Source organism: Hyla sarda, chromosome 8 (genome assembly GCF_029499605.1).
Source record: "Hyla sarda isolate aHylSar1 chromosome 8, aHylSar1.hap1, whole genome shotgun sequence".
In the NCBI taxonomy this organism is placed as follows: Eukaryota; Metazoa; Chordata; class Amphibia; order Anura; family Hylidae; genus Hyla; species Hyla sarda.
In genome coordinates, this window is record NC_079196.1 from 163783697 (window position 1) to 163809783 (window position 26087).

Here is a 26087-nt window from a genome sequence, read left to right on the forward strand (position 1 = left end):
CTGAGAAACCTGGGATCGTGTGTCAGTTTTGCAACAATTTTGATACATGCGCACGGCACAGAGTGTTCTAAATGGGTAAAAATCATGAAAATATTTCTAAAGCAATTGTCGCACAAAAAGTTGCACAGACCCATGCGACATTTTGTGCGACACACATAGAGAAAAAAGCTGCTTAAAAAGCTTTCCAAATGTCTTGATAAATATCCCCAAAGATAAATATCCCCTCTCTCTCTCTTTCATATATATATATATATATATATATATATATATATATATATATATCAGTCAAATAGATGCCTGCAATCTCTCTTGGTGTAGTCAGCACATCTATACATACTGTATAAATAGATTGCAGGACGGCACTGATTGGCATGAGGCTCCTGGCAGTGCCCCAACTCTTGTATATCTGTCTGTGATGTGAGGAGGTTTCATTCTTTGGTGCTAAGAGAAGGAGGAGCATCTGGCATTGGGATCTTGAGAAGGGGTGAACAATATGCCAAGTGCCACGCCTGTCCTCAGGTAGTGTGTGGTATTACAAGTCGGCTCCATTCACTTCAGTGTAACTGAGCTGTAATACTACACACAAACTGAGGACTTTTACAAGCAGCTATGTTTTTCTACTCCTGGATGACCCGTGTTAAACATATTTTCTCATTTCCAATATTCAAGCATTTTACTCACCCTCTAAATCTACTGACACCATTCCTAGCTCTCTACCTAAAAAGCGACCATGACAGAGTGCCCTGTTGACAACACCACAAGCACATGCCCAGCTTACCCCTAGAACCAAGGCTAAATGCCATAAACATTCTTATTTCCAACTTTATAGTAATTTTGAAACATATATGTACACGGTACAGGGAAAGAAAATTGCCAAAAATATCTGGCAAATATCTGATAAACATGTCATTGTCTACCTCAGTAGTTGGTCCTTAGAGTGGCAATATAGATCCACAGGCACTATGGGGGAGATTTATCAAAGCCTGTGCAGAGGAAGAGTGGTGCAGTTGCCCATAGCAACCAATCAGATTGCTTCTTTCATTTTCCACAGGCCTCTAAAGAGGCCTGTGGAAAATGAAAGAAGCAATCTGACTGGTTGCTATGGGCAACTGCACCACTCTTCCTCTGCACAGGTTTTGATAAAGCTCCCCCTATGTGTACCAACGTGAGGAGCCAAATTCTCCACAATGATTTTATCCTATTAAAAAACTACTATTAGTGCCCGGTTCCTTGTGATTTAGCAGAGCCACAATAAGAAACTTGACAAATGGGGAGATTTATCAAAATTTGTGCAAAGGAAAAGTTGCCCAGTTGCCCATAGCAACCAATCAGATCGCTTTCATTTTCAACAAAGCCTCTGCAAAATGAAAGAAGCAATCTGATTGGTTGCTATGGGCAACTGGGCATTTTTACCTCTGCACAGGTTTTGATAAATCTCCCCCAATATTGTTGCCGATAATTCCTAAACGTCAGATAAAAGCTCCAAATGAACACATAAAGCATTAACAAAGAGGAACAACTCAGTACAATTGAACATTTAATATAAAATCTGCATTGTATAAGATTAGTAAATCAGATCACATTCACAGGAGCTCAAATAAGGTGATAATTCATATGCTGAATATAACTTGTTGCTGTAAAACCTTATAATAGAAGGTATTTTTCTTGCACAGTTTAGGGATCGTACTCAAAGCCTTTTGTATTTTGATAGGTGATGATTGCAGTTGGGACAAAAATGGTCCACATCCTTACAGCCGTCCACACAGAAAGGAATGAGGCAGCATCCAAGCCAGCAACTATGGAAGAAGACACAATCAAAAGGTCATACAAAAAAAACACGTTGCCCAGGTTTTGGATTCTTTGTATCTCAGAACAATCCATCTTGGTTCCTTCTTATGATGGCTGTGAACATGTACAGTGATCCCTCAAATTACAATGGCCTCAACATACAATAGTTTCAACATACAATGGTCTTTTCTGGACCATTGTAAGTTGAAACCAGACTCAACATACAATGTACAGACAGTCCAGATCTGTGATACCTGTCAATGGCCGGAAGAACTGACCAATCAGAATGGGCATTCACTGGTAAAACCCCTGTATTACTGAAGCGTATGCACTGACTGGTGTCTGGTAGCACCCCCTACAGTACAGGGAGGTATTACATGTTCTGTACTCTTTACCTGTATTACTGAAGCGTATGCACTGACTGGTGTCTGGTAGCACCCCCTACAGTACAGGGAGGTATTACATGTTCTGTACTCTTTACCTGTATTACTGAAGTGTATGCACTGACTGGTGTCTGGTAGCGCCCCCTACAGTACAGGGAGGTATTACATGTTCTGTACACTTTACCTGTGCCAGGGTTACCTGCTCCTCTGGACACCAGGTGAGGGCGACTCCATGTTACTTTTTTAGGACACTGTGTGTACTGTACAGGACCCTGAAGAAGCTCCTGTCCTCTACATAGACCAGTGTTTCCCAAGCAGGGAGCCCCCAGCTGTTGTAAAACTACAACTCCCAGCATGCCCGGACAGCCTTTGGCTGTCCGGGCATGCTGGGAGTTGTAGTTTTGCAACAGCTGGAGGCTCCATGCTTTGGAAACACTGACATAGACAGTGATTTACAGCTCCCAGCAGATCTTTCTTTCTTTTATATGTAAGGATTTGCTTTATCTGTATTAGTTATCTACCTATTTTTCTTTAATTCTTACGTTTTCCTATTTTTGGATGACATTTTGGTGCCTTTAGAACCAATTACCAGGTTTCCATAGAGTTATGGTCTCAACATACAATGGTTTCAACATACAATGGTCGTCCTGGAACCAATTAATATTGTAACTTGAGGGACCACTGTATTACTTATTGTTATATAGTGGTCCATCATCTGAGGATGCCTAGCCTTTAGTGACCTACAGAACAAATGTAACAAGGCTAAATCAGGGGAGACACTATAGGGACTGCAGGGATATCCCTCATAGCCAGTCCCTGGTGCCTGAGGAGGCCCAAATGCCCTTCTGCTCCTTAAGCCTGGGTTCACACTAAGTAGACATTTTTGCATTGCAGACATACCATAGATACATGTCAAAAGTTTGGATTGGTGATGGTCTTGGTGCCGAGATCCCAACATTTTCTAAAACTTTCGGGAAGTTCAGCTCAGCACTGTCTCCTCTCCCTCTGTCTCCTCTCTGAAGAAGGTGGGCTCATAGGAATTCTATAGAACCTATCTGCTGCAGTAGGGACAATAAGGAGTGCTTCTTCCTACTTGTTTTAGCTATCAGTAAGGGGTCTTATGACCCAGACCCCAACCCATCAAAACCCATGTCAGTTTTTTTTTTAGGTGACAGTAACACTTTAAGGGGATAAAGACACTGTGCAGGTTTGGGGCATTTTCATATTTTGTATATATATATATATATATATATATGTGTGTGTATATATATATATATATATATAATATATATATATATATATATATATATATAAATTTCTAAAGGGGTGGAAGTTGGAAGTCTTAATAACTCTGCCAAAACTAACAGCAACAGGAATAGACTTGTATGTGAAACACTAATCTTAGCAAACTGCCCCCAATCATATTTTTCCCTACTAATGCAGAATTTAATATTATAGTTTGCTTCCTTTTTAAATGCTTACCCAATCAGTAACAGGATGCCAAAGATAAGCCAGGTTAGGAGCCCAGAGTTATATTCTACACGTGTCACTATGTTCTGGCGACAGACAGGACAGGTACATGAGGTTGGCGTGTCAGCAAATGAGGACATGATCACTGTTGTAGTTACAGCAGGAGCCACAATTACTGCAAAAGGGAAGGGAAAACAGATAAACAAATAAAATAAAAAAAGGAACAAAAAGAATAATTGCAGTAAGTTAAGAGTGGTAATAATAGAGCTTGGTCCAGTTACATTCACATATTATCAGCAAGGGCACCGTCACATATATGCAGTGATACAGCGAGTGCCTTATTTGTTTTTACTTTTCCTAGTATTGGTGTTTTTTTTTTTATATAGAAGTCATTGATATATATATATATATATATATATATATATATATATATATATATATAAAATAAAACAGCAGCACACAGAGGTAACTTGGTGCAAAAAAAGGTGATTTATTCCATCCTCAGCAAAAATTTATCAGGCGCAACGTTTCGGTAGTCTCACACCACCATCTTCAGGCTTTCAGGTGGTGTGAGACTACCGAAGCGTTGCACCTGATACATTTTTACTGAGGATGGAATAAATCACCTTTTTTTGCCCCAAGTTACTCCTGCTTGCTGCGGTTTTATCTTTTGTATTGAAGTTGGAGTCCTTTACCAAGTCTCCTATATAATAGTTACACTTTACCTGTGGGCTGTGCCCCTCCAGCTGCGTATGGTGGTGGGGCTGGATAAGCTTCTCCATAACCTGAACAAGAAGGTAAAAAAGGAAAGTTTTAAGAAGACTGGACATTTGTAGATGCGTGCATTTATCAATATTGATCAAACTAATTCATAAACACTTGCACTCAGCTTCAGAGTATTTTCTCATAAGAAGGGATCATATCTATAGCAATTTTATAATGCACGTCGCCCATTAAGTTCTTAACATCTTAAAGATGTCTTTCTTGACAGTCCAAAAATCTAGGTTATGTATGTATTACATGTATAAAAATAATTTATAATTATGTCATAATTTCACTTGATAGCGACCTCTTAGACTAAACTCAAGTGTAGAAAAATGATGCTGAATTTACATGAAGATTTCATAGATTTATGCATGGATTAGCCTTATTTAGCCTGCGTTTGGCTACCTGATGTAGTTTATATGCAGATTCTTGGCAGATCTTTTTGGGGTTTATATTCTTTACTTTTGCTACAATGTGGTTTTTAAATCTGCATCAGAAAAATCTGGAATTCCAATGAAATCAATGGGACAGAAATCTCTCAAGATTTTTAGCAGCAGGATCTGTGTGAGATTTTTGTCATGTAAACATAACTGTAACATCTGCACTCCGGCCAGACACGCTGGCCGTGAGCGCTCTCTTGTCATGTCCCCACTGCTGGCGGGGCTAGGATTCGCATCGTGGGACATGCCTGCATACGAATCCCAGCCCGTCTCTCACCTCCCTGGTATTCCTGTCCTCGCAGCTCCAGCTCGTGTGCCCCCGCCTCCTAGGGCGTGCGTGCCGGAGCTCTTACATTTTAAGAGCCAGTGCTCATTTAATTAAGTGTTTACACCTGCACCCTGTCTTTAATTATCAGCTCCTCCCTTTGTTCCCTGCTGGATCTTTGTTGCCTCTGTGTACCTGTTCCTTGTTCCGTTACCTGACCCTGCACCTGTGCCGCCTGCCCTGACCTACTGCTACCTTGGCCACATCTTGCCAGTTTCCCTTTGTGCCATGCCACATCCCAGCAACCTGTGTGGATGAGTAGTGCCAGGGGTAGCGACCTGGGTGCCGCCTGCCGCAGCAAGACCATCCCGCTTTGCGGCAGGCTCTGGTGAAAACCAGCGACACCTTAGACTCCGCTCCCTGACAAGGCTCACGTCATCATCCACACAGGCCCAGTGGATCCACCACTTGCCGTGACCCGTTACAATAACCTTAAAGAGTTTGTTCAGGTTTACATTTAGACATGACGGTTTTTGATTGTTCCCCTTATTATTCCCATGGATTCTGCATGGAACAGCCACGGGATAGCCTGAATAGCAAGTGGATAAATGGTACATTAACAGTACATTCATAGCAGAAATCCAGGTAACAGCCTTGTATATTTGCAGTGGATCCTCTTGTACAGTACAGTTAGGATTAGTCATAGGTAAATCTGTGTCATGGGAACATAATGTACCCAGACTCTAGACGATTAGGCTTGAAAAGTTTACAATTGATGGGCTTTTGTCTTTTCTCTAAATTATCAATCATGAAAATAGACCATTGCTATGAGAAACTAATTTTAAATTGCAAACAATTTCTTATTTTTATATGGAGTATTTCTCCATAACAGTCATATGTAAATATTTGCCATAATTGTGGAACATTATGCATAGTGCACCAAAAAGAACAGTAAAATGTGCCTTGCCTGTCACGGGGCATTACTTATCAACGTGGCTTAAAATGCCCCACCATGGTGATGAGTGTCTCATTGGTAGGGATCTGACAACTTGAAGCCAGCAATTCTGAGATGAGGCCTGGGTGCCCCTGGGTTAATGGAACACATGCAGAGCTCAGCTACCTTCATAATTTGAATAAATCTGTAGCACACATGTACAACCACTTTTTCCTTCATCCAGGGAGGCATGGAACTCCCACTCTTATAATCAGTGTGGGGGGGGGGGGGCGTAGTCTTTGATTAAAGGTAGGTCTAATAGCTGCAAAGCCAATATGTTAGCCCTCTACTACAAGTCACAACTTTACAAAGAGTGATTCTTACCATAAAAATGTATGGCATATATTACAGCTTAATTTAACAGAATAACATATAAAATATTGTTAAACTTACCTGGTTGTGGGTATGATGGAGCCGTTGATGGGTACCCCTTATCTGGCTGATACATGATAATTTATTTTTCACCTACATTGATAGAGAAAATTTAGAATTTGAAAAGAATTATCATCCATGATGTTATTTTAAGACAAATAAATATTTTCTAACTAATTTAGACTAGTTACTAAACTTTACTGTATATGAATGTAAAGCATAGGTGTTTTTTAAAACACACATAGGCCTGTAACAATGTCAGGGGGACATCCTTTACATCTAGCTCAAAAATAGGTTTTACTATTATGGATGGGCATGCTTTACTGTGAGAGCAGTGAGAATATGGAACTCTCTGCCACACAATGTTATAATGGTTGATTCTATGAGTGTACCTCTAGTGATATTCTTACAAATAGGTATCGTGCAGCACTGTGTAAAGCAGGGGTCTCAAACTCCCAGCCCGCGGGCCATTTGCAGCCCGCAGAATGAAAGTTTGTGGTCCGCACCAGGTATGTGTAATTTGTATTGCCCGACGCCCGGGACATGCAGTTCCGGGGTGCGGGGAAGGTAACTTCTTCGGGCATTTAGCTCTGCTTCGGGTAAGCAGCGCTAAATGCCGGAAGGCTTCACTTACCCTGCCCTCCTCCTCTCGGTTTCCGGTTGGCCGGCTGGCCCGAGTCTGATGAAGGACATCGCACATGTGACATCCCTCCGCAGACCCGCACAGGAGGACGTCAGTGACGTCACTCGTCAGGCTGCTGCCGGCGAGGAGAAGCGCAGCGCAGAACAAGTAAGCGTGTCTGTGTGCATGTGTGTCTGTCTGTGTGTATGAGAGTCGGGGGGGGGGGGACGGGGGGACGACGACGACGACAATGCTACCTAATGTGGGGAACCTGCTTCTACCTAATGTGGGGAACTTGCTTCTACCTAATGTGGGGAACCTGCTTCTACCTAATGTAGGGAACCTGCTACTACCTAATGTAGGGAACCTGCTACTACCTAATGTGGGGGACCTGCTTCTACCTAATGTGGGGAACCTGCTTCTACATAATGTGGGGAACCTGCTACTACCAAATATGGGGAACCTGCTTCTACCAAATGTGGGGAATCTGCTTCTACCTAATGTGGGGAACCTGCTTCTACCTAATGTGGGGAACCTGCTTCTACCTAATGTGGGGAACCTGCTACTACCTAATGTGGGAAACCTGCTTCTACCTAATGTGGGAAACCTGCTACTACCTAATGTGTGGAACCTGCTTCTGCCTAATGGGGGAACCTGCTTCTACCTAATGGCGGAACCTGCTTCTACCTAATGTGGGGAACCTGCTACTACCTAATGTGGGGAACCTGCTACTACCTAATGTGGGGAACCTGCTACTACCTATTGTGGGGAACCTGCTACTACCTAATGTGAGGAACCAGAAGTAGCACCCCCATCATCCGTCAGCTCATGCCATTAACACACAGGGGTAGGGGGAATGGGGGGGTTGCTGGTGGAGGATGAGGGGCGCATGATGGGGGCATTATATGTAAGGGGCGCATGATGGGGGCATTATATGTAAGGGACGCATGCGGCCCAGCCTCACCCAGCTGCTATCCCCTAGATAATTTGAGTATGAGACCCCTGGTGTAAAGTGAATGTTGTAATGCATTACAAAATCTGTTCCTAAATACCTAAAAGTTTTCTTTTCTCCTAGTTTTCCGCCACTCTCAGCACTATATCACTTTGCAGTATGAGACAGACCTTTCCCCTATGTGCCTGTGGTGCCTTGGTGGGGTATGTAGGGTAGTTGTGGTGTTGCTGTTCTAGATTATAAAGGGCGCTGTTAACCCTTGTCACTCATGACGCCAGGGTGAGGGTTAAATACTGTAATGTTGCTAGGGCCTATCGCCACCCTTCCCAAGAGCGATAGGTGAGTGCAAAATAAATGGATTGTCCACAACCACTGTGAACTGAAAACTTGCAGGAACTTTTACTGAAGATTTTCTGAAGCAGGCAATAGCAATAACAGTCCAGATAACAAAGTCTATTTGTAGTTGAGCAGCGATTGACAGTTGGTTGAGATCAGATAAGCTTTAGGAAGATTCCGTTGCAAAGATCCGCTGAGTTTAGGTCCAGTGATCTTGCGGAGAGTAGCGGGGAATTATATCTATATAACCGCTGTGGTATAGGCCGAGGCCGCAAGGCTTTGGCCTAGTAAATGTACTTGAAAGTTGCGGAGGTCCTACCTCATTCAGTGTCAGCAACCCAAGAGATCGATCAATGGCCGCAGCTCCCTTATATGGGCAGGGGCTGGCCGTTTTGAATTGGTCCAAAACAACTGTCACTCACCGTTACACGGCATTATGGGAAAACACGTGACTCAAGAACCACCTAAGGTCCATAGATTTCTGAACCAAGTCACATGACCCGCAGGTCCTGCGACGCTAAACAAGTGAGTAACACAATATACATATTTACAATGATAATATTTATAAATATCAAGTTACTAAGGCGTGACTAGGGGCTAACTAGGGAAGCGGACCCCGACAGTCCTAGGGACTCTGACTTTGGGGACCCCCCTAACCAAGGCACAGTATGAAATACGGTGCCGGGACACCACATGCCCATAGCATCATTCTTATAGCACATAAGCCACTTACCACCAGTGAACTTGGCCTGCCCCCGGGCACACGCACATACACACACCTTATGCAGCAACTAAGCAGCAAATTACTGGATAAGACATTATGCTGCCCAAGCTTTTTGTGCCTTTCCATAACAGATCCCAAGATCCTTAGTTGAGTTGGGTCTACATATTTGTGAGGCTGGAAGTAGAAACAAGACAGAGACCCAACCAAGAAAGATAGGATTCTCTGTCACATGGTGCTGGTATCATAGGGGGTGTTGAGAAGCCAGAGCAGTAAACTGAACTAATTCCTCTAGAGAAGGAAAAATTGACTGTGTTGCAACATGATTCATTGTAATATTGAAGCCTATGAGTCGCTGGAGTGTTTCTATGACACTACATTACAATCCATTACATTCTATTGCATCGTCAAAACTTCGTAACTCTGTAGTTTACCTTATTGTGTCACAAAAAAAGAAAAAAAGTGGACTTCTATGGAAGTGATCTTCTCAAAGAAAATTGCCACAAAGCATAATATATGATGGACTGAAAATCTAAAGTTTTCCAGAGAGGTTTAACTGTTTTTGATGCCATAAGTAGGATGTTATCAAGATGTAGATATATTAAAACCTGCGCAGAGGAAAAATGCAGCAGTTGCCCATAGAAACCAATCAGATTGCTCCTTTTATTTTTCTTAGTAAAATGGAGAGTTGGTCAGGTTTTTTTCAATTCTGGCGCAGTGAGACAGAATTCTGGCGCAATGAAACAAAACATGTTGGGTTTACAATAGTAAATAAGGGCCGTAATGTTTGATATGATAGTTCTAAGGGTAGGCTCATACACATAGCTAATAACCCCAAGGTTTTTAACCCCTTAAAAGTGTATTCCCAAATAGACCCCTTAAAAGTATATTCCCAATTAGACAGACCTGACAGAATAACTAATGTGCAGTTAAAAGGACACCTGGGAAATAGTGATCATAATATAATACATTATAACTTGTTCTTCAATAAGGGAATCTCTCGAGGGGCCACAAAAACTATGAACTTTAGGAAGGCAAAGTTTGATCAGCTCAGAGAAGCCCTTGACAATATAAAATGGGATATATATTGTCCTCATAAACAGGAATACTGACACTAAATGGGAGACTTTTAAAGATATCTTAAATTATCACTGTAATAAATATATACCTTATGGGAATAAAAGGGTCAGAAATAAAAGAAAACCAATATGGACGAAGAAAAACATTAAAGGGGCAATAAATGAGAAAAATAAAGCATTTAAAATACTAAAACAGGACAGCAGTGAAGAAGCATTAAAAAGCTATAGAGAAAAATGTAAAATATGTAAAAAAACAAATAAAAGCCGCAAAAATAAATACAGAAAGACTCATCGCCAAAGAGGGTAAAACTAACCCCAAAATGTTCTTTAACTATATTAATAGCAAAAAGGTCAAAAATTTAATTGTGGGCCCCTTAAAAAATGATGAGGAAGAAATTATAAACGGGGATCAGGAAAAAGCAAATATATTAAACAAATTCTACTCCACTGTATTCACCGAGGAAAATGAAATACCAGGTGAAATACAGTGTGATAAGGTAAACTACACAGTACAGGTCACCTGTCTAACCCAGGAAGAAGTACAGTGCCGCCTACAAAAAATCAAAACAGACAAATCACCAGGTCCGGATGGCATTCACCCCCGTGTTCTAAAGGAATTAAGTAATGTTATAGACAGACCCCTATTTTTAATATTCCGGGACTCTATAGCAACAGGGACTGTTCCCCTGGACTGGCGCATGGCAAATGTGGTGCCAATATTTAAAAAGGGAACAAAAGTTGACCCCGGGAATTAAAGACCTGTTCGTTTAACCTCTGTTGTATGTAAATTGTTTGAGGGCTTTCTAAGAGATGCTATTTTGGAATATCTTCATACAAATAAATGTATGACTCCATATCAGCATGGCTTTATGAGGGATCGGTCCTGTCAAACTAACCTGATCAGCTTCTATGAGGAGGTTAGCTCCAGACTGGACCTGGGGGAATCTCTGGATGTCGTATAGCTGGATTTTTCCAAAGCATTTGATACGGTGCCACATAAAACGTTGGTTCATAAAATGAGAAGTATCGGGCTGGGGGACAATGTGTGTAAGTGGGTAAGTAACTGGCTCAGTGATAGGAAACAGAGGGTGGTTATTAGTGGTACTTATTCTGATTGGGTGACTGTTACTAGTGCGGTACCACAGGGATCCGTCTTGGGTCCTGTTCTGTTTAATATATTTATTAATGACCTTGTAGAGGGGTTGAATAGTAAAGTAACAATCTTTGCAGATGATACTAAACTCTGTAAAGCGGTAAACACAATAGAGGACAGTGCATTATTACAAATGGATCAGGATAGGTTGGAGGTTTGGGCTGGGAAGTGGCAAATGAGGTTCAACAATGATAAATGTAAGGTAATGCACATGGGGAGGAAAAATTCTGGGCTGGGATTATGTATTAAATGGGAGAACACTTGGGACGACTGACATAGGAAAGGACTTAGGAGTCTTAGTTAACAGTAAATTTAGCTGAAGAAGGCTTAGGGGCAACCTAATAACTATGTATAAATATATCAGGGGGCCATACAGAGATCTCTCCCATGATCTATTTATACCAAGGACTGTATCTATAACAAGGGGGCATCCTCTACGTTTAGAGGAAAGAAGGTTTGTACACCTGCACAGACGTGGGTTCTTTACTGTAAGAGCAGTGAGACTGTGGAATTCTCTCCCGGAGGAGGTGGTCATGGTGAAGAGTTCAAAACGGGTCTGGATGCATTTTTGGAGAGTAATAACATTACAGGTTATGGATACTAGATTTATAGGGACAGAACGTTGATCCAGGGATTTATTCTGACTGCCATTTAGAGTCGGGAAGGAATTTTTACCTCTAGTATGAGTTTTTTTTTTGCCTTCCTCTGGATCAACTCAGTAGGGATATAGGTTGAACTTGAAGGACTCTGGTCTTTTTTCAACCTCATGAACTATGTTACTATGTCTATATCCTGCACAGCTGCCAGCGTTTAAAAAACAAACAAATTTGGACTTAGCCACAGGGGACTACTACTAATTGTTGCTGTGCTTCTTCAGCCTGCCAAAGCAGACTGGAGAAGCAGAGCACCATTGGGATGGCACAGAGACAGCTTGAGAAAGAGGCTTTTGTAAGTTTTGGAACCACTGTCAATGCACATTCCAAACAACAGGGGCAGATTTTGCATCAGGACCTAGACACTTTAAGCTATGTTTCTGGACTAAAGATGCATCTGTATTATTTGTCAACAATTTGGAAGTTATTGGTGAGTCTGCATACAGCTATCCCATTGGAAGTAAACTTGGAAAAAGTACCTTAAAGAAGTTATCCATGCTTTTAAAATGATGGTTTTCCACTGGACAGGACATGAATGATAGGTTGGCAGAGGGCTTGCTCCTGGCATACCCTCAAATCAGTGAATGGGACAATGCTACAGTTTCTTGCACTGTTGCTTCTACAGTAAGTACGGCAATTGTAACAACAAGAATAAATGGAAAAAAAATGAAGAGGCCTCAGAACTCACACAAGCACCGTAACCTCTTCAAACAGCTGATAAAGCTGATAATGATATTACCTTTGCCAATCTAATATTGATAGCCTGTCTGGAGGGTAGGTCATTGATTTTAAACGTTCAGAAAACCCCTTTATCTTCCATTTGTATTACATAATTCACACACTGCTCTCTATACTCGTTCCCTCATACAGACTGCTCCATATACCCCTCTCTCAGACAGTGTATTCCCTATTTCTATTCTCTCACATAGGCTGCTCCCTATGCCTATTCTTTTAGACTGTTCTCTATGCCACCATCTCTTGCACATACCATTCCCTATGATACTGTCATTGACACTCCTACCCCTCACACTTCTCCTTCCTATAACTACCACTGTTAGACACAGGCCACTAACCATGATCATCTCTATTACTCACAATGCGCTCCATGACTCTCTTTTGCAATTGAAATGTTACCTCTGACCCAGAATGGTACCAATAAAACCTACAGTTTATCCTGAAAAACACAAGCTTACACACCTCTGTTGACAGAAAAATATTAAAAAAAAAAGTTATATATCTCAGGATATAGAGATGTAAATGAAAAAAATAAAATAAAATATATATATATATATATATATATATATATATATATATATATAAATATTTGGTGTCCCCGTAACCATACTGTCCCACAAAATAAAAATAAAATTGGCATGCAATTTATACCAAATGGTGAACTATATAACAAAATCCAAAAAACTATTAAGGATATTGTGGTGTGTTGGAGTACTTAGATGGTAAGAGACTGTTCACATCATGTTATGGCCACAGGTATACATCAGGATACCATCAAAATGGTATTCCAACTGTAGCGTGCCCACAGCATAAGCATAGGGTTTGATAGATCAAATATAGTTATGACACATTTGATCTGTTTTATGTTATTATACATTTTATTTGTTGGACACACAGGTGTGGTAGACTGGGATTTTCTGTTCCAAATACACTGCTCAAGAAAATAAAGGGAACACTAAGATAACACATCCTAGATCTGGATAAATTAACTTATTGTATGAAATACTTTCGTCTTTACATAGTTGAATGTGCTGACAACAATGACACAAAATGCAATGGAAATCAAATTTGTCAACTCATGGAGGTCTGCATATGGAGTCACACTCAAAATCAAAGTGGAAAACCACACGTCTCCTGATGTACTGGCCTGTCTCCTGGTAGCGCCTCCATGCTCTGGACACTACGCTGACTGACATAGCAAACCTTCTTGCCACAGCTAGCATTGATGTGCCATCCTGGATGAGCTGCACTACCTGAGCCACTTGTGTGGGCTGTAGACTCTGTCTCATGTTACCGCTAGAGTGAAAGCAGCGCCAGCATTCAAAAGTGACCAAAACATCAGCCAGGAAGCATAGGAACTGAGAAGTGGTCTGTGGTCACAACCTGCAGAACCACTCCTTTATTGAGGGTGTCTTGCTAATTGCCTATAATTTACACCTGTTGTCTGTTCCATTTGCACAACAGCATGTGAAATTGATTGTCAATCAGTGTTCTTCCTGAGTGGACAGTGGGATTTCACAGAAGTGTGATTGTCTTGGAGTTACATTGTGTTGTTTAAGTATTCCCTTTATTTTTTTGAGCAGTGTATATGCAGGGGTGTGGAAATTTGAAAAAAAAAAAAACTACTTGTCCAAGGTACTAAAGCAGAACACAATCTACTTGTCCTGGTAGATGAAATAATTTCAACCAAAATAGTACGATCCCCCCCCACTAGACCACCAGGGATGGATATAAGATCCTTTAGACACTGCTGTCAACTTAGACAGCGGTGATCTAATGGTTTAATAGCCGGCCATAGCGATCGCAGCATGCCGGGCTATTAGCGGCGGGAGAGCTGTAGCTCCTTTTACGCCCGAGGCAAGCCCAGAAAATTGCCCCCCCATCTGACCCCTATAACACCAATTTCTCCATATACAGGGATGTATGAGGGTAATCTTATGTGCCATGATCTGTAGTTTTTATCAGAGCTTTTATTAGGAAAGGGGCTTATTCACATATATACTCACTTTTTAAAATATTTTAATTACTATTTTTCAGTCTTCATAGGGACTTATATATGGAGTCTTTTGATTGGATAACAGTGAACGCCGCTATGTTACAGGGCGGGGGGGGGGGGGTTCTGCTTCTCCAGTTTGTGTGGTGCATTTTATTTACTCTAATTTATGTGTCAGAAAATGCTGGAAGTTGCATTTAGTTAGTAGATAACTACAACACCCAGCATGCCCGGATACAGCCTATGGTTGTGTGGGTGTTGCATCATGTTGCACTGTATAGTAGTACAGTTAAGGTTATTGTGTAACATGCTGGGAGTTGTAGTTTTGGTTTGTGTCAGCTGCAGAGCCATAGTCTGTGTGAAGGAATACTGGGAATTGCAGTTAGTAACTACAACACCCAGCATGCCCTGATGCAGCCTATGGCTATGCAGCTGACCCGAACCAAAACTACAACTCCCAGCATGTTACACTTTATAGTTCTACAGTTTAGGTTATGGTGCAACATGCTGGGAGTTGTAGTTTTGGTTCGGGTGTGTTTGCGTGAATCCATGGGGCTCTTGGTTGGCGGGCGAGTATGAAGAGGGTGGGATTCTGGGGGTGCACTATAGTGCGGGTGGCCAGAAGCCACTATAAATAAAAAATAAAAAATTAGATAGCACAACTGGCAGCAGCACTTGTCAGTCCGCCCCTGTACAAAACATACATACATACATAAACAAATCATACATACACCGGCCACTGCCCCCTATATTATACAGTATATACATACATCATACATAGACACATCATACATACATACACCAGCCACTGCCCCCTATATTATACAGTATATACATACATCATACATAGACATCATACATACATACACCAGCCACTGCCCCCTATATTATACAGTATATACATACATCATACATAGACACATCATACATACATACACCGGCCACTGCCCCTATATTATACATAACATATACACACACACAGACACATCATACATATACATACACCGGCCACTGCCCCCTATATCATACATTACATACATACATCATACATACACCCGCCGCTGCTTCCCCATCATACATTACATACACACATAAACAGACATCATACATACACTCAAACCATACATATACACCATACACATAAACCATACACATACACCATACACATATACCATACATATACACCATACAAATACACCATACATATGCACACATCATACATACACCCGCCGCTGATACACCCCCCCTAATTATTCATTACATACATAAATAACCACCCTTCCGGCCGCCTGCATGCTCGGCCTCCTCACCTGAGCTTCACACCCCCCGCTCTACATTACACAAGAAGCAGGGGGAGAGCGAGGACGAACACAGCTCCGTACATAGCTCCTCCCACACACACAGATCCATCCCCCTCCCCCTGCTCTGTCTCCTCAGGACCTCATCTACCACGGGGAGGCTGCAAGTTTGCACAGGGAAAACACAGAGAAGGGGGGGGGGAGGGGAGAGAGGACGTCCGTGCACAGCTCCTGACCTACATAATGACTGCTACGGTATGTGTGAGGAGGACAGACTGCACTGCACGGGGAGGATTTCTGTGAGTGAGGAGGACAGACTGGGGCACGGGGTGGGTTCTCTGAGCAGCGGCCCCGGCTACTGAAATCAGCTGGGGGCCGACGCCCCCTCCATACACCCTGAGCGCCGGTGTGAGGTGCAGACTTGCATCTGCTCCTGCGCCTCACACCAGCATTAAAGAAAAATAAGAGGGAAGTCGCTCCGGCCCTGCTAGCCCGATACAGGGCTAAATCTATGAACAATTCACCTGCCCGGTGCCCAAAACTACTTGTCCCGGGCGTCGGGCGATAGGATTCCCACATCCCTGATATGACATACCTTTTTGACGATATTCCAAAATATCTCTGAGGCATATGGCCAAAAAAGTTATGTGAACTGATGTATTTGGTAGAAAGACTCCATCAAATCTCTATGGTTCGGGGCCCCTATTTATATGAACTCATCACTTTGTATCCCTGGTTAAGGTATACCAGAGAAGATGGGAAACTTGGGGACAGTAATGTTGCTTAGTTCCATATTGGTGTATTTAACATACTCAACATTTGATGCCTAGGTTTTTCTTCACAAGTGGTGTTTTATAAAGCTTTTCTGTAATGAAAGAAAAGCAGCTCCAGTAGCGCTATAGAAAATCACAGAAGAAAAACCTTAACATGAGGTGATAAGATTTTTATTTTGATAAGGGTCTGCTTTTTTCAAGTAGCTGTATCACACGTAGGTTGTATCTAGTGCTGTATCTTAGCCCTATTCACTTAAAGGGGTACTCCAGCCCTAAGAAATCTTAACCACTATCCAAAGGATAGGAGATAAGATGTCTGATCGCGGAGGTCCCGCCACTGGGGACCCCCGCAATCTCTCATGCAGATACCCACCTGTGGCAGCTATGGTGACCCTTCAGACACGGAGTGACTATCGCTCTGTACAGCTGCCACAGGTGGGTGTCCAGCGGCAGGACCCCCACGATCAGACATCTTATCCCCTATCCTTTGCATAGGGGATAAGATGTCTTAGGGCCGGAGTACCCCCTTAACCCCTTAAGGACCCATGACGTACGCGTACGTCATGACACCCTGGTACTTAAGGACCCATGACGTACGCGTACGTCTTGGAGAATTCCGGTCCCCGCAGGGCACCGGGCGGGGATCGGACTGGGATGCCTGCTGAAATCATTCAGCAGGCATCCCGTGCAAACGCCCAGGGGGGTTATTAGACCCCCCATGTCGGCGATTGCAAAAAAAATGCAAGCGAATTCACACTTGTGAATTGGTGCGATTCCGGTGATGTGGGTCACTGGTGACCAGCTGACCCGGAGATACAAGGTGATCGGGGGTGTAGGATACACCCCCAATCACCTCTTGTATCTTTGGGGAGGTGGCGATTTTGTCACCCCCCAGGATCGCTGCTATAGCAGCTGGCAGGGGAGGGGTTAACCGCATCCTCCTGCAGCTCCCGCGGCTGGCTGGGTTCAGTCAGCGGTCAGAGCTGCTGGAGGAAGACCGGCACCCCACCTCTGCGTAGATCGGAGCCCCCACAAAAGGAAAAAGCCCCCCATAGATCAGGGAAAGAATACAGCCCAGGGAAAGGTAGGGTAAAAAGTTAAAAAAAAGTTAAAAAAAAGTAAAAATGTTCCACAGCACTTTTTTTTCTCTCCCCCCCCCCCATACAGTTTATAGTTACACCAATCACACACAGTACATACTCACAACACTTTCCAGGTGAAGTCCCCCACACTGGAAAGAAGGGACGAACCCAGAAAAGATGCAGAGTGTGTTAAAAGAGGGGGATACGGAATACCACCACTCAATGTGACACTTGCCCCGATCATCCGGGCCTCTGCATTAAGGATTGCTTCAGGGAGTATCACACTTCCATGGAGTACTACATTTTCCCTTCCCATTTTAATTTTCCATGCTTTGACCCCAATGTACCAAGTCCAGAGTACATTCCAAGTTTTAATACCATAAACCACTAAAATGCCCAAAATAATGTTTCATCTGAAAAAAATAAAAAATTTAACTGATAAGACCTGTGGGGGTATTTAAAAAAAAAATGGGTCATGGGTCACTGAGTCACTATCATCGGGGCCTTTTTATGTTGCCTCAAATGCGCAGCGCTCTCTCTCCACCTGAGCGGGGTGCGCATTTGAGGCAACAGGTTAGGGACGGCCACACACATCACATTCCCAGAATGATGATTCAGAGCATAGGGTTTGAGGTGGGCATATTTTGAAGTTTTGGCTATGCTCTGGGTCATCATTCTGGGAACATAATCTGTTTTATAATTTTATGTCCCACTGTACCCCTTGTTAGTAATTAGTGTACCCCATATAATGCCCCTTGAGGGGGGGTCCCACTGTTCTGGCTCCATAGGAGAAAGCCAAAGCTCAGGGACCCTAACTGATCTCCGGCACCTCTCAGACCGGTGTGCATGCTGTTTACGCCCAAACATGAGGTATGTCCTTACTCCAAAGAAATGTATTTACAAACTTACGGTGACATTTTCTCCTTTTACCACTTGTGAAAATGAAAAATTTGGGGTAACCCCAGCATTTTAGTGTAAAAAAAATCACATTTTTCATTTTCACATCCCACTTCATGAATATTTATCAAACACCTGTGGGGGGTTAAGGCTCACTGTACCCCTTGTTACATTCCTTGAGGGGTGTAGTTTCCAAAATAGTATGCCATGTGTTTTTTTTTTGCTGTCCTGGCACCATAGGGACTTCCTAAATGCGATATGCCCCCCTCCCCCCCATTTCAGCTAAATTTGCAAATGTGACTCCTTTTCTTCTGAGCATTGTAGTGCACCAGCAGAGCACTTGACGTCAACACATGGGGTATTTCCATACTCAGCAGAGATGGGGTTACAAAATAAAAAATTAATCATTTACACATCCAACTTTAACAAAAAGTCGTGAAACACCTGTGGGGTGTTAAGGCTCACTGTACCCCTTGATACATTCCTTGAGGGGGTGTAGTTTCCAAAATAGTATGCCATGTGTTTTTTTGTTTTGTTTTTTTTTGCTGTCCTGGCACCATAGGGGCTTTCTAAATGGGACATGCCCTCCAAAACCATTTCAGCAAAAATTGCTTTGCAAAAGCCAAATGTGACTCCTTCTCTTCTGAGCATTGTAGTGTGCCAGCAGTGCACTTGACGTCCACATATGTGGTGTTTCCATACTCAGAAGAGATGGGGTTACAAATTTTGGGGGGCATTTTCTCCTATTACCCCTTGTAAAAATGTAACATTTTGGGGTAAACTAGCATTTTTGTGGGGAAAAAAAATCATTTACACATCCAACTTTAACGAAAAGTTGTGAAACACCTGTGGGGTGTTAAGGCTCACTGGACCCCTTGTTACGTGCCTTGAGGGGTTTAGTTTCCAAAATAGTATGCCATGTGTTTTTTTTTGCTGTTCTGGCACCATAGTGGCTTCCTAAATGTGACATGCCCCCCCAAAAACCATTTCAGAAAAACTCACTCTCCAAAATCCCACTGTGGCTCCTTCCCTTCTGAGCTCTCTACTGTGCCCGCCGAACACTTGACATACACATATGAGGTTTTTCCTTACTCGAGAGAAATTGGGTTACACATTTTAGGAAGATGTCTCTCCTTTTACCCCTTGTAAAAATTCTGAAACTGGGTCTACAAGAACATGCGAGTGTAAAAAATGAAGATTTTGAATTTTCTCCTTCAATTTGCTGCTATTCCTGTGAAACACCTAAAGGGTTAACAAACCTTTTGAATACTTTGAGGGGTGCAGTTTTTATAATGGGGTAATTTGTGGGGTATTTCTAATATAAAGGCTTTCAAATCCACTTCAAAACAGAACTGGTCCCTGAAAAATTTCGATTTTCAAAATTTTGTGAAAAATTGGAAAATTGCTGCTATACTTTGAAGCCCTCTGATGTCTTCCAAAAGTAAAAACATGTCAACTTTATGATGCAATCATAAAGTAGACATGTTGTATATGTGAATCAATATATAATTTATTTGGAATATTCATTTTTCTTATAAGGAGAGAACTTCAAAGTAAAAAAAAAATGCAACATTTTTAATTTTTTCATCAAATTTTGGAATTTTTCACCAAGAAATTATGCAAGTATCGACAAAATTTTACTGCTAACATAAAGTAGAATATGTCACGAAAAAATAATCTTGGAATCAGAATGAAAGGTAAAAGCATCCCAGAGTTATTAATGCTTAAAGTGAAAGTGGTCAGATGTGCAAAAAATGGCCTGGTCCTACAGTGAAAATTGGCTGGGTCCTTAAGGGGTTAAAAGGGGCTGAATTGCAATACCAAACAATCTATGGACAGAAGAAGTATCATTTCTGTGGAGGAAAAAAGCAGATCCGTGTAATCTTAGAGAATTCAATTTAACCCCTTAATAACCTGCACGTAAAATTATAACTTGTCCCCAAAAAAACAATTGAGGTCATGTTTTTACTTTATTACTATTTTAAAATAATTCTGAAATCTTGCAGTTTTTATTCTCTTCACTAGGCCTAATGATAGCCTGACACTTCCTGTTCTGTACAGATAACTTTTCAGCAGTCTCCTCCCTATCATTCCATGCAGATTTGCAGTGAAAATTGACACCAGTATATAGATAAGATTGAACCAGGCAGTCGGGCTCTAGTCTATTGTTTCCTAAACCTGTGTGCCTGCTGTTCAGCATATCTTTAAATGCTTTTTAGAAAGCTCAGGCCACATGGCTGCCCCCTTAATAATGAACAACATTTTTTTTTTTTTTTTTATAAAAATGTGCATTTAGAAAATAGAAACATATTTATAAACAATAACATGTTTCAGTATTTGGCTTTGATCAATAAATACATTTTTTTCAAAGTCAACACATTTCCCTTAAATGGGCACTGTCACCAACCTTATTTTTTGATATGTTGTAGTACTTATGTACTACAACATATCTCTAATATACTTTTATTTTTTTTATTTTTTTATCAAAAAGGTTTAATTTACATTTAAAAACCGACTACTGAAAAAGGACTGATTTTGGAGTGGCAATCAGTCCTTTTTCAGTTAGGCTGCACTCGCTCCCTGCCTGTCAATCAGACAGGCGGGAGCGAGCGCATTGGCTCCCCGGCCACTGGCTGGGAGGCCACTCCTCCCGCACATCGCCGCCGCCGGCTGGGATGGTGGGAGCTACCCTTTAAAGCAAAACTGACAGGTAGGTCCGCCTATATTGCTAGCTTTTTCTAATCATAGTTAGATATAAAGCTTCATATAGTTGTTACCTATTGCACAAAGCCAGAATCTGCTTGTTTTCTCAGAACTTTATTTCCTTGGTGACCTTTATCTCTGGGAGTGAGGCTCTAAATGTCCCTTAAATGACTTTACAGAATGAGGAAATTCCATTGTAGTTAAGGTTTGACTAATTATTCTGTATAATGGAATGTGCAAACAAATAAAAAGTCAACAAAGTGACAGATACTTCTCTGTAAAACAACATTTGCATGTAGGTGCCCCTATTTTAAAACAAAGTCTTTCCTGTTCTATTCTTCCACATAAAACCTGAGTAACCCTCACTGCTCCTCTACATGGTGGCCTGGCTGGCAAACAGTGCATAGCACATAACGAGGAGGGCTGTTATGCCCAGAAGCTGCATTAACATGCTGAATTAGATGTAAATGTAAAAAAAAAAAAGAAGTCCAAAATGTTTTTTTTGGTCACATCACATTCCAATTTTTCTTTTTTATAAAAGTGGTACCTTAAAAAAACCTACAGATTATGGTGCAAAATGAAAACTGAATATGGAAAAATAGAAAAGTTATAGCAATTTTACACTTACTTATTTTGTAAAACGAATTTTGTTAGGATGTTAGAATAAAAAAAAAAAAAAAAAAACAGTACAGTAATAGAAAAGCATTTAGTTTGTTCCCATTATTCTGAGTTCACTTCTTGTGTTATATGGATCTATTGGATTGTTTCATGCCAGTTTTCCCTCCTCCCTGTTTGGGTCTAGAGTGACAGAAGTAATGGAGGCTGGATGCCCTCCATTATACGGCTTTGGTAATCCCTCTACCCTCCCCACTGTATTGTCCTACTGAACCCGACCCTTCCCCTTAACTGTTAAAAATGTTTGTAAAATGTTCAAAAAATACATAAAAAAAGGATAAGCATCTAAACATGAGTACCATTTAAATCTTATTGACCCACAGAATAAAGAAAACATGTAATTTTTAATGTAAATTGTATAGTTTGAAAAACGAAACCCTCTAAAATTAGCAAAATTCCGGATTCTTTTCAATTTCCCCACACAAATAATATTTTTTGGGGTTTGCCATACATTTTATGGTAAAATAAGTGATCTCCTTACAAAGTACAATTGGTCACAGAAAAAAACAAACCCTCACATGGGTTTGAGTTGTAGCTCTAACAGAGCAAAGAGAAAAAAAACAAGAAATGCAAAAATGAAATTGGTTGTGTCCTTAAAGCTAAAATGGGCTGTGTTTAAGCATTACTGTTATTAAAAATAACTTTTGATATGTCGATTAGATTAACTGGGAAAGCAGGCGACATTGCGCCATGTCTATGCAGAAAAATAGACATATTTTTTGGGGAGCTGGGGAGCGGAGCACAATGCCACCCCCTTCCCAGGCTAATAACTCGCAATTGCAGCACTCTCACTCTGTTTCACATGTCAGTAGTTGTTTTTAATGACAGTAACCATTTAAAAAAATATTATATTATATTTTATTTATATATATATATATATATATATATATATATATATATATATATATATACTTTTTAATTTAATGTAACTTATTGAGAAAAGGATTCCATTGTATTGCATACTGCAGCATCAGATTTTAGCATCCATTAACGTATATGGTATAAAATGTACACCTTAAATGGAAACAAAAATGCAGAGTATATCTAACCTAAAATATAAAAAGGAGTGTAGATTTACACCAAGCATGATGAAAACTGTGTGATTTAGCTAGGGAGATGTTTCTAAATAAGTCCAGTGATGGGCCGGATTGTCTTTTTGTTAAGATGCCAGGTGGAAGTTCATTGGGGAGCTCCCTAGTCATGTCAAGAGTAAAAAGAGAAGCCTGAAGAAAAACTTTGCCTTATTACCTTCCAAAGAAAAATTACCATCCTTGTGGTGGTTATTTAAGGGGTACTCCACTGGCCAGTGTTCGGAACATTTAGTTCCAAACACTGTGTACATGTTGCAGGGGTTGGCCATGCCCCCTCATGATGTTAGGCCCCATACCCTCAATACAAGTCTATGGGAGGGGGCGTGGTGTGACATCACGAGAGAGCGTGCAGCGCGCACACACAGCTTTCGGAACTAAATGTTCTGAATGCTGGCCAGTGGAGTACCCCTTTTATTTCATTTTGACGCGCTTCCGAGGTATCGGCTAGTGCCACCTCCTTCTTCAGGCAGAAGAAGTCGCAATAAAATATAAATATAGGAATACCTCCCGTGTATCTCCTTGGTGGTTTCGTCCGGTCCGATCCCCTAAGGTGACCCGTGGAAGTGGGGCTGACTAGCGGTAAAAGATCCTGACACGTGGACTAGGTGCACCTATACACATCAACGTGGAGGGGGGGTATGTGGTTAAGTCGACATCCCCCCACTGTGGAGTAAGTTACCTAACAGCTTATATGTGAATGGATCATATTATCCTTTGAGCGCTGGTATATATATCTTTATTATATCATGGGAAATTTATAATCATAAAATATAGTAGAATAGTAAAAATAACAAGTACAAAAAAATATCCCAGCTATACTATATTTACTTCTTCCCCAATTTTTCCAACTTGTCATAAAATAAAAAATAAACAAAAACAGCTTAACTTCCCTAACAGATACATAAAGAGTCATAGTTTTTATTTTTTACGTTATTACATATTTTACTGATTAAATTGGGTCTGTTATTAAAAAAAAAAAATGGGTAGTTTAGTTTTTATATATCATTGGGAAAAACCCTGCCTATATTTCCATATATCATTTGAATGTCTGCTATGTCAAACTATATTCTCCTTGTAATTCAACTGAAATGAAATGTTATTTATATAGATGCGCATGTTAAAGTCATATAACTTTGCAATGTGTACAAGTGTACTTTTTGAGTCCACAACATGTTTGTCTTAGCTTTTCCCCCAGGCAGAAAGTCCAGTAGTTCTTATTACACAAGATGACACCAGTTTGCTGGGCACAACATATTACTTTTAACTTCACACTCCTCCAACACCTCAGTGTGCAGTGGGTCATTGTCCCTGATGGCAGAGGTGCACACACCTTGATCATCTACATTTACTGCTTCTCTAACCATGTGACCTTAAGGTCTCTCAAAACATCACCTCCCTGCAGCTCACACAGGAAACAAGGGGAGGGGCTGATTGTAGTTTTTTCAGCTGGATTTTCAGAGACTGTTTATGGGAGTTGTGGGGGGGGGGTCCCTAAAACAAGTAAAAATTAGGCTCAGTAGTGTGTGTGGCCTCCACATGCCTGTATGACCTCCCTACAACACCTGGGCATGCTCCTGACGAGGTGGTGGATGGTCTCCTGAGGGATGTCCTCCTAGACCTGGACTAAAGAATCCGCCAACTCCAGGACAGTCTGTGGTGCAACGTGGCATTGGTGGATGGAGCAAGACATGATGTCCCAGATGTGCTCAATCGGATTCAGGTCTACGGAACAGGCGGGCCAGTCCATAGCATCAATGCCTTCCTCTTGCAGGAACTGCTGACACACTCCATCCACATAAGGTCTAGCATTGTCTTGCATTAGGAGGAACCCAGGGTCAACCGCACCAGCATAGGTCACACAAGGGGTCTGAGGATCTCATCTCGGTACCTAATGGCAGTCAGGCTACTTCTAGCAAGCACATGAAGGGCTGTGCAGCCCCCCAAAGAAATGCCATCCCACACCATAACTGACCCCCTGCCAAACAGGTCATGCTGGAGGATGTTGCAGGCAGTAGAACATTCTCCACTGCGTCTCCAGACTCTGTCACGTCTGTCACATGTGCTCAGCGTGAACCTGCTTTCATCTGTGAGGAGCACAGGGTGCCAGTGGCGAATTTGTTAATCTTGGTGTTCGCTGGCAAATGCCAAACGTCCTGTTTGAGTGGACACATGCACATTTGTGGCCTGCTGGAGGTCATTTTGCAGGGCTCTGGTAGTGCTCCTCCTTGCACAAAGGTGGAGGTAGCAGTCCTACTGCTGGGTTGTTGCCCTCCTACAGCCTCCTCCAGGTCTCCTGATGTACTGGCCTGTCTCCTGGTAGCGCCTCCATGCTCTGAACACTATACTGACACAGCAAACCTTCTTGCCACAGCTTGCATTGATGTGCCATCCTGAATGAGCTGCACTACCTGAGCCACTTTTGTGGGTTGTAGACTCCATCTCATGCTACCACTAGAGTGAAAGCACCGCCAGCCTTCAAAAGTGACCAAAATATCAGCCAAGAAGCATAGGAACTGAAAAGTAGTCTGTGGACACCACCTGCAGAACCACTCCTTTATTGGGGGTGTCTATCATTTCCACCTGTTGTCTGTTCCATTTGCACAACAGCATGTGAAATTGATTGTCAATTAGTGTTGCTTCCTGAGGGGACAGTGTGATTTCACAGACGTGTGATTGACTTGGAGTTACACTGTGTTGTTTGTGTTCCCTTAATGTTTTTTGAGCAGTACATATATATATATATATATATATATATATATATAAAACTCAACGTGTGTGTGTGTGTGTGTATGTATGTATGTGTGTATGTTCCACAAAAACTTTCAAACGGCTAAAGATATTAACATT

General features: G+C 41.6%; 2 protein-coding genes across 10 annotated transcripts in view; both read right to left on the minus strand.

Annotated features, from left to right (window-relative positions):
• Positions 1-976, minus strand: part of LOC130284734 (lipopolysaccharide-induced tumor necrosis factor-alpha factor homolog) — a 114702-nt gene extending 113726 nt beyond the window's left edge. For 8 of the 9 annotated variants that reach the window (XR_008847128.1, XM_056535416.1, XM_056535418.1 and 5 more), the window contains exon 1: positions 918-969. The gene's annotated coding sequence lies outside the window, so the exon portion shown is untranslated. Of the gene's footprint in view, positions 1-917 lie in introns of all 9 variants that reach the window. The other variant, XM_056535422.1, reaches the window with a different exon arrangement.
• Positions 977-1595: 619 nt separating this feature from the next.
• The window catches only part of LOC130284735 (lipopolysaccharide-induced tumor necrosis factor-alpha factor homolog), a 41030-nt gene continuing 16538 nt past the window's right edge, over positions 1596-26087 (minus strand). The window contains exons 2-5 of the mRNA XM_056535424.1: positions 6499-6570; positions 4367-4426; positions 3654-3816; positions 1596-1796 (exon numbers count right to left, since the gene is read on the minus strand). Coding sequence (XP_056391399.1) covers positions 1688-1796; positions 3654-3816; positions 4367-4426; positions 6499-6553 — 387 coding nt within the window. The 5' untranslated portion in view covers positions 6554-6570 and the 3' untranslated portion in view covers positions 1596-1687. The remainder of the gene's footprint in view (positions 1797-3653; positions 3817-4366; positions 4427-6498; positions 6571-26087) is intronic.